At 50.1% G+C, this 9490-nt stretch overlaps 1 protein-coding gene across 1 annotated transcript; it reads left to right on the top strand.

Moving 5' to 3' along the window:
• Positions 1-1358: 1358 nt before the first annotated feature.
• LOC133073911 (olfactory receptor 5G9-like) lies at positions 1359-9490 on the top strand. The gene is made up of 5 exons (XM_061167925.1): positions 1359-1367; positions 1959-2511; positions 2584-2846; positions 7593-7666; positions 9349-9490. Exons 1-5 carry the CDS (start codon positions 1359-1361, stop codon positions 9488-9490), a joined length of 1041 nt encoding a protein of 346 aa, XP_061023908.1.

The raw sequence follows: 9490 nt of genomic DNA, 5'->3' as shown, positions 1-9490 counted from the left end.
TAGTCCCTTAAATCTATTTCTCACTTCCACTGTATAATCGTTAGGGATTTGATTTAGGTCATAACTGAATGGTCTAGTGGTTTCCCCTACTTTCTTCAATTTAAGTCTGAATTTGGCAGTAAGGAGTTCATGATCTGAGCCACAGTCAGCTCCTGGTCTTGTTTTTGCTGACTGTATAAAGCTTCTCCACCTTTGGCTGCAAAGAATATAATCAGTCTGATTTCTGTGTTGGCCGTCTGGTGATGTCCATGTATAGAGTCTTCTCTTGTGTTGTTGGAAGAGGTTGTTTGCTATGACCAGTGTGTTTTCTTGGCAAAACTCTATTAGCCTTTGCCTTGCTTCATTCTGTACTCCAAGGCCAAATTTACCTGTTACTCCCAGTGTTTCTTGACTTCCTACTTTTGCATTCCAGTCCCCTATAATGGAAAGGACATCTTTTTTCGGTGTTAGTTCTAGGTCTTACATTACTGGTCAAGGCATAGACTTGGATTACCATGATATTGAATGGTTTGCCTTGGAAATGAACAGAGATCATTCTGTCGTTTTTGAGATTGCATCCAAGAACTGCATTTCAGACACTTTTGTTGACCATGATGGCTACTCCATTTCTTCTAGGGGATTCTTGCCCACAGTAGTAGATATAATGGTCATCTGAGTTAAATTCACCCATTCCAGTCCATCTTAGTTTGCTGATTCCTAAAATGTCAAGTTTCACCCTTACCATCTCCTGTTTGACCACTTCCAATTTGCCTTGATCATGGACCTAACATTCCAGGTTCCTATGCAATATTGCTCTTTACAGCATCAGACCTTGCTTCCATTACCAGTCATATCCACAACTTGGTGTTGTTTTTGCTTTGGCTCCATCCCTTCATTCTTTCTGGAGTTATTTCTCCACTGATCTCCAGTAGCATATTGGGCACCTACTGACCTGGGGAGTTCTTTCAGTGTCCTATCTTTTTGCCTTTTCACATTGTTCATGGGGTTCTGAAGGCAAGAATACTGAAGTGGTTTGCCATTCCCTTCTCCAGTGGACCACATTTTGTTAGAACTCTCCACCATGACCCGTCTGTCTTGGGTGGCCCTACACGGCATGGGCCATGGGTTCATTGAGTTGGACAAGGCTGTAGTCCATGTGATTAAACTGGTTAGTTTTCTGTGATTGTGGTATCCATTCTGTCTGCCCTCTGATGGAGAAGGATAAAAGGCTTTTTGAAGCTTCCTGATGGGAGAGACAGTCTGAGGGGGAAACTGGGACTTGTTCTGATGGGCAGGGCCATACTCAGTAAATCTTCAGTCCAATTTTCTGTTGATGACTGGGGCTGTTTCCCTCCCTGTTATTTACCTGGGGCCAAACTATGGTGGAGGTAATGAGGATAATGGCGACCTCCTTCAAAAGGCCCCATGCACACACTGCCACACTCAGTGCCCCTACCTTGCATCAGGCCACCGCCGACCCACGCCTCTGCTGGAGACTCCTGGGCACTCACAGGCACGTCTGGGTCAGTCTCTTGTGGGGTCACTGCTCCTTTCTCCTGGGTCCTGGTCCACAAGGTTCTGTTTGTGCCTCCAGGAGTCTGTTTCCCTGTCCTGTGTAAGGTCTGGCGGCTCTGTAGTGGGGTTAGTGGGAGACATTAAAGGCTACAGGCTTCCCAGATGGTGCAGTGGTAAAGAGCCCACCTGTCAATGCAGGAGGTACAAGAGACAAGGGTTTGATCCCTGGGTCAGGAAGATCCCCTGGAGTAGGAAATGGCAACCTACCTCAGTATTCTTGCCAGGGAAATCCTGAGGACAGGAGAGCCTGGTGGTCCACAGTCCGTGGGATCGCAAAGAGATGGACATCACTGAGCAACTGGGCACAGAGACATGAAAGGCTGCCCCTTGGATGAGAGAGTCAACCTTGTTTCTCTTCTTCTTTGTCACATGGGAAACACACCAGTGGAATGGCTTCAGGACAGAACCACACCACCGTGCCCAGATTCATCCTGCTGGGGCTCACAGACCGGGCAGACCAGAAACAGTTCCTCTTTGCCACCTTCCTGCTGATCTACTTGGTGACTCTGGTGGGCAACCTGGGCCTCATCGATGTCATCCGGGCCAGCACCAGCCTCCACACCCCCATGTACTTCCTCCTGAGCGTGCTCTCCTTCCTTGACGTCTGCAATTCCTCCTTGTTCACCCCTAGGCTGCTGATCAGCTTTCTCACCACTGACCAGTCCATCTCCTTCGAGGGCTGTGTGGTCCAGATGGCCCTCATGACCCTCCATGGCTCCGGGGAGTGTGTGCTCTTGTCCATCATGGCCTATGACCGATTTGTGGCCATCTGCCACCCTCTTCTCTACCACAGCATCATGTCCAAGCGTTTGTGTGTCCAGCTGGTGGGGCTCACCTATGCTGTGGGGATATTCATTTCAGCAGTGCAGACAGGGAATGTCTTCAGCTTGCCCTACTGTGGTCCAAACGTCATTGATCATTACTTCTGTGACATCCCCCCTGTGCTCCATCTGGCCTGCTCAGACACCACTGTGGCCAACGTCATCTTGCTCATCTTTTCCACCTTGATCACTGTGCCCACAATCTCAGTCATCTTGGTCTCTTATGCCTACATCCTGGTCACCATCTGTGGGATGAGGTCCCTGGAGGCCCAGCGCAAGGCCTTCTCCACCTGCGCCTCCCACCTCACCGCCCTCTGCCTTTTCTACGGGTCTGTGTTCCTTGTGTATGTCCAACCCAACCCGGAAAGTGTTTCAGCCTACAACAAGATCTTTTCTGTGTTCTACACCATCGTGATCCCCATGCTGAACCCGCTGGTCTACAGCCTAAGGAATAAAGACGTCAAGGCTGCTGTACTGCCTAGGGTTCTTCACCTGAGCAGAAAAAGAATCTGTTAGAGAGGCCTCCAGAAGACCACAGGATAGAAGAGAAGCCTAGAGAACCCAGCTGGGACGAGAACCAAGAGTGGCAAGACACAGCCAAGCCCCTGACGCAGGGTGCTCTGTGTAGGATGCCACCATCGGCAGCTTCACCCCTGTGCGCTCTCCAGGGCTGTGGCTGGCATCACTGCCCTGAGCTTTCAGCACCACTCAGACGCTGGACAGGGCCGCCTGTCCTAGCCGCCGCACCACCCTCGAGAGCATCCAACCACATGTCGTCTCCTGCTGATCCCAGACCTTTCATCATTTCCTCAGAGCTCAGGTCCTAAGCAGGAGCATTCACCTGTCTGGCAGCGTAGCTATTCTATCTCTTTTTTGAAGGTTTTTAACATTTGTTTCTTAAAAGTTGACATGTGCCTAATAGGAAAGCAAAAAGCATAAGAAGCAAAAAGCAAAGTCATTCATAATCACAAGCAGTTTACCATTCGACACGTCCTTCTAGGTGTCATTTGTACATTTTCACAACCAAGCATCCGTATTTATGTTGTTAAGATCATGCAATTATGTCTCATGCTGTTTTACCCATCATGAATATTAACCATTTCAAAGTCCCAAAGCTCTAAGTATTCTGATAACCAAGAATACACTACACCAACTCAATCTGGAAGGAAAAAAAAAAATGCAATCCTGCCTTTCTTGGCCTACTCTATATCTCTTGATGTATTAACTACATTCAGCATAGATAGCATACATATGCTCATCTCCTCCATCCGTACTTCTTCTTACAGGGCCCCGGGAGGTAGAAGGGGGAGCTAGATTCTATCTTCTTCCTGTTTTGAGAGTTCTCAGATATAGAAAGGCTCATTGAATGCCAAACAGTGAAAACAACATATCTCAACCAAAGCAACCTTCCCTGTAAGGCTCTACAAGGTATGCTGCCCTTCTGGATAAACACTATTGAAGAAATAATCCACGTGGTGTCTGACTACAGAAGGAAGAGAGTAGTCACTCGACTTTGCAGCCGAGAATGGGGCCCAGAACAGAGATCTCTAATCAGCCTCGGACTAAAACCTGCTCTAAAGCAGCAGTGAGCTATCGTTTCTGTGTAAATGACCAATGAAGCGATATTACAGGCCGAAAGACCATATAACTTTTTTTCAATAAGAAACTATGTTTTTAGACAAAACCCTTCTTTTATTGAAACAGACATCAGTCTTACTGATTTAAGAGAAGGAAATGGAGGTGCAATTTACTGTGAAGTCCAGACGTCAGCTGAGGCTCCGTATCTTTGGAGGACGCAGATGAAATTAGCTTGAACCCCGGTCTAGGTGTGGTGGTGTCCCCAAACTCCTGCGAACATTCCCGGGGACTTGGAAGTAGCGGGAGAGGCCTACGCATGTGTTCGTGCTCTGCCTGCTCAGCTCAGTCTGAGCTCCTTAATCCGCTGAATGACTTCAGTTTATGACTCATTCAGGGATGGGGGAAAGCATGGGCTTAGAAATGTGGATGATGTAAATGAGGAAATGGGAAAAAACAAACTCTGACCATTTTAGGTTCTGAAAGGGAGGGGAAAGGGGGCAAATTCAGGCAGGTTGCGTTGAGGGCCCCAGAGCTGGGCTTGAGCCCTGAGAAGAAGCCAAGGAAACTGAACCTCTGCCAGATAAAACTTTCACCTGTAAATTCACAGATGTCAAAGCAAAATGCTTTCTGAAAAAACTAGCTAATCCACGGGTGAACCTACTGATCAATGCCTAGTAATCATGTTGGAATCATCTCCCGGCTTTCTGTACAGGTTTGAGATCATTTTTCTTAACTTGCTGTATCGGCTTCTCCAGAGAAGCAGAACCAACAGGATATATACAGAGAGATAAAAGTGGAGATTTATTATAAGAGTTGGCTCATGCAATTATGAAAGCTGAGATCCACAATCTGCCATCTGCAAGCTGGAGAAGTAGGAGAAGACAGTGCTGTAATTCAGTCTGAATCCAAAAGACTAAAACCCAGGGGGCCACCGATGAAAGCCGTGGTGGGAACCTGAAGGCTCGGGAACCAAGAAGAGCAATGTCTGAGAGCAGAACTCCCAGCTCCAACCAAAACAGTCGAATTGCCCCTTCTTGACCCTGTTGGTCTAGTCAGGCCCTCAAATGACTGGCTATTGCCCACCATGCTGGTGAGGGTCATCTTCTTTACTCAGTCCCCAATTATAATGCTGATCTCTTCCAGAAACCCTTCACAGGTGCCCAGAAACGCTTTATGAGCTCGCGAGGCATCCTTTTGCTTGGCCAAATGGACAGATAAAATTAACCATCACATAAACTAAGAATAGAGCAAGCTCCAGCCAGTCTCCTACTGTCTCCGACTCAGGAGGTTAAGGACTGCAATCGTTTCATGAAAATAAGCCATTCACTTAATGAGAAAGTTTTCTTTGAACGATAATTTCCCTTTCAGCCAAGGAGGCACAGGGGACCAGGGAAGCAAGAGAGGGATGCCAACCCCTCCTCACTGCCCTATAATCCCAGACTCTGCCTCCTAACTTTACCAGTTGCTGAGCGAAGGTTGCCTCAAAGCCCTAGTCAACCAGGTCACAGGCTAAGGAGTAGACAGGTTCCCCAGAAATTTGGTGAGAATCTGGAGAAGCACGGAGAGAAGACAGGCAGAGGGCTGAGGGCAGGAGCAGCTGACAACATAGCAACGTCTGCCGGGGAAACCAGGCATCCAGCTCCCACAGCCCCACACACACCCTGCCCTCTGCAAACACACCCTGCCCTCTGCAAACACACCCTGCCCTCTAACCAGCCCAGCTCTCTCCTCCTCTGCCTTCACCTAAGACCGTCTGGACACAACAGAGCAAGAGTCTGCTGAAGACTGGAAATCCAGTCAAGCGTTACCTCTCTCAAGAGCACTTGAATTAAATTTTTCTCTACACGTCTTCAGAGCACCCAGAGCTCACCGGGTACCGGAAGATCTAGAACCTTCCATTGGGTGGAAGTGCAGCTAAAGTTAGGGGCAGATCAAGCCATAAGTGCTGAAACGAAGACCAGTTTGTGGTCCCTGCCAGGCAGCCAAAGCGCTGAGCTACAGTGGATCAAGGTCCCTGTCAATGGTCAGCATGAATGAGTGGTTACTCTTACCGATGACTGCTTCTGTCACCTGAGAAAAGCTGGCCTTGCTGGACCTCAGGTCTGGTCTATGCGGAACAGAGATGATCTCTAAAGTCTCCTGTTTACAGACAGAAAGGGGATAAATCACTGTGAATCTCCTAGACGTTCATCATGTTCTCAAGCATCTCAAATTCATTTAAACTAATCCTAAAGGACTTCCTGGGCTTCCAGGTGACTCAGAGGCAAAGAATCCAACTGCCAGTGCAGGAGATGCAGGTTTGATCCCTGGATCAGGAAGATCCCCTGAGGAACGAAATGGCAATTCACTCCAATATTCTTGCCTGGGAAATCCCATGGACAGAAGTGCCTGGCTGGCTACATTCCATGGACTCGCAAAGAGTCGGATGTGACTTAGGGACTAAACCGCAGCAGCAAAGGTCTTCGAGGGAGGGACATTGCAACAAGGTGGGGATTCAGCCTGGCACTGGGGCCTTCAGTGGGAAACTCAGCTGCTCCAGTGGCTGACAGCGTCACTCACCGAATGTGATGCTCTCACAATGTCACTCCCAGGGACAACCTGGGGCAAGGTGAGAGGAACCAAAATGAGGCAAATGAGGGGCCTTCCCTTGCAGAAAGAATTCAAGACAGGCTGAGGGCATCTGCAGCTGGAGCTGGTCAGAGACAGCCAGCATCACAAGGAGAGCAGATGGTTAGACACCCTCCGGAAGATTCATGGATCCCACTAGGGAGTGGCCATCCTGCCTTCTCCGCAGGGTACTGAACGCTGGCCACACCCACTCCAGTGTCATAGACCCTGTTTCATCCCTCCCTGCTCTGGAACCTCAGAGAAACTGGCCAGTCCCAAGGAGCTGAGTTAGATGGGAAGCAAGCCTGACTCACTGGAGCCAACTCATCGGAAAAGAGCCTGATGATAGGATATATCAAAGGCAAAGAAGGGAGCAGCAGAGGGTGAGATGGTTGGACAGCATCACTGACTCAGTGGACCTGAATCTGAGCAAACTCCAGGACAGCGGGGCCCAGCAGGCTACAGCCCACGAGGTCCCAAAGAGTCAGACGTGACTTAGCAACTAACAGCGACAGCAAGAGCCTGACTCACAGTCAGGGTGTGGATAAGCCCTATAAAGCTGACTTTGCCCCATGGAGGGGGACCAGTCACCCTCAGACCCCATTCTTCTACTCCGAGATGTGCGTCAACTATGATGTCTGATCATGTGAGCGGCTGAGGTTTCAAGGCCAGCCCTCCAGAATCAGTATCACCCAGAAAGCCCTATGCCCCATAAACGCCGCATTTGCAGCGTGAACGGTGTGGCTTCCCTCGGGGGTCACTATTGCATCCAGCAGGCAGTGTGCTGTTCTACGCTCATGCGCTTCAGAGCCCAAAACAGCCACTCTTTGTAAAAATGACCCAATCGCGGAATTTACAAAGCCGGCGGTAGAACAAATGATGTGAGCAAGACTGGCAGGCTCTTAAGTCGTGCTCAAGGAAGGCCAGAGACAGACTTGAGGACCGGAAGGCAGGATGGGATCCTTCAAATTTCTCATCAGTTCCCCTCCGACATGTCTGTCTTCATGCCTCTGTCCCCCTCCTGACTGCCAGCACGGGAGTTGGGCTCAGACGTTCACCCCGGATGTGGGAGGCCGCCCTGGCCGCTCCGTCCCCGGGAGCTCACAGTGGGATTCCTGGGGAAGCCAGAGCGGTCACTCAGGGTGACCACCACAGCCCACGGCTAAATCCAACTCAACATGAGCTGCATCTGCCCGAGATCAGCGGCTCCAGCTCATTGATCTCCCATCTGCCGTGGGGCTGACAGCCGCTCGCAGATGTGACAGGGGCCAGAGAATCCCTTCCAGAATGCAGTGAGCTGGTCCGCATTCTTTCTCAAGCTCCAGAGGCACCTGCATTTCAGGGAGCCTGGAGATTCCATCCTCTTATCCAAAGCTCAGGTGGGAGGGATCCTGCTAGTACTTTTCCTCAAAGGCCCAACTTCTCAGCCTTCACTTCTGCAACCCAATATTTGCTTCAGGGTGAACTCTGCCATTTTCCCTTTATGTTTCTCCTGTGGCCCATCCACTGCACGACACGAAGCTCAGAACCCAAGGCTGGGAAAGTAACAAAGCCGTGCAAGTATTCCCTGACGTGGAGGCATCTTCTGGCATACCTGCATCACACGTGTGTGTTGTGTCTGCAGCAAAGCTGGGGAAGAACCAGATCCGCTGGCCACTCCAATACAAGGACGGTATTGGAGACAGTGCTGGAGGGACTTCCCTGGGGGTCCAGGGGTTAAAAATCCGCCTTCCCATCCAGGGGACACAGGTTCGATCCCTGGTTGGGGGACTAAGATCCCACACGCCACAGGCGACTAAGCCCGCGCCCTGCAACCAGAGCGCCCGCCTGCGGCAGCGATGACCCAACGCGGCCAAAGTGAAAAGTTAAATAAAACAAAACCGTGCTCCACGTGGGTGCGGTCCTCCAGGAGACAGCGATGGGTGGTGGCAGGGGCCCCTTTGCCCTTTGATCGCTGACCCCGGAGGAGTGAAACGTTACCCAGAGCTTCACTTAAAATCCTGCCTTAATTACTGCTGACATTTATCAATCACCTTCTGTCCATGCGGCGCTTTGTTTCCATTTCCTCATAAAATTCTACCAACAACCTTCATGAGCCACAAACTCCGAATAGACCCATTCTTAAGATTAGAAAACTGAGTCTCGGAAGGGTGAAATAACCTGCCTGAGGTCACACACTAAAAAGCAGCAGAATCAAGATTGAAACAGACCGGGAATATCCAGCCACTACATTGTCTGCACTATTTAGGAAGTATTTTGTGGACACATAAAGTGAAGAGTCTCCAAGGACGGAAACTGTTAGCTCCTTCCTTCTCTGAAAGTCCGGGCCCTCCTCCCATCAAGCCTGGGCTCAGGGGAGGTCTAAGTCCCATGGAATCTGCTCTAGCCTTGTGACTAGGATTGCCAGATTGAGCAGATAAGAATACAGATGCCCACTTAAAATTGAATTTCAGATAAACAATGAATAATTTTTCAGATTCAGCATGTTGCAGTATTGCATGGGACACAAACCAAAATTGATTGCTTATCTGAAATTACCAAGTGTGGATTGTTTTATTTTTTGGCGGCACCGTGAGGCAGGCAGGATCTTAATTCCCTGACCGAGGATCAAACCCGTGCTGCCTGCCTTGGAAGTGCAGAGTCTTAGCCGCTGGACCTCCAGGGACACCTCAGCAGCATATGTTTTACTGGACGGCTCCCTGCGTGCCTTGCTTTGACTGAAAACAAACAGCAGGGGTGACCGTGGGCCAGTCCAAGCCCAGCCCCGAGGAGGGCGACTGCTTTCCAGGTCCTCCGTCTCAGAAGCCCACCCTGCGGCCACCGTGCTGTGGGCCAGCGCCCCACGGGAAGGCTCTGAGCCCCCGACACTGGGTCAGGCCGGGGCCTGGCAGGACAGCGCAGCTGCCGGCTTCGTGCGGCTGAGGCAGTGA

This window comes from Dama dama, chromosome 1, assembly GCF_033118175.1.
Source record: "Dama dama isolate Ldn47 chromosome 1, ASM3311817v1, whole genome shotgun sequence".
Classification (NCBI taxonomy): Eukaryota; Metazoa; Chordata; class Mammalia; order Artiodactyla; family Cervidae; genus Dama; species Dama dama.
The sequence above is the reverse complement of the archived record's forward strand: the minus strand, read 5'-3'. Positions and strand labels throughout refer to the sequence as shown.

Excerpts from the sequence above, each read along its gene's own strand:
- LOC133073911 (XM_061167925.1), top strand. Across the intron at positions 2,512-2,583 it reads CCCTGTGCTCCATCTGGCCT|TCATCTTGGTCTCTTATGCC; the intron begins GCTCAGACACCA and ends CCACAATCTCAG. Across the intron at positions 2,847-7,592 it reads ATAAAGACGTCAAGGCTGCT|CACGGGAGTTGGGCTCAGAC; the intron begins GTACTGCCTAGG and ends CCTGACTGCCAG.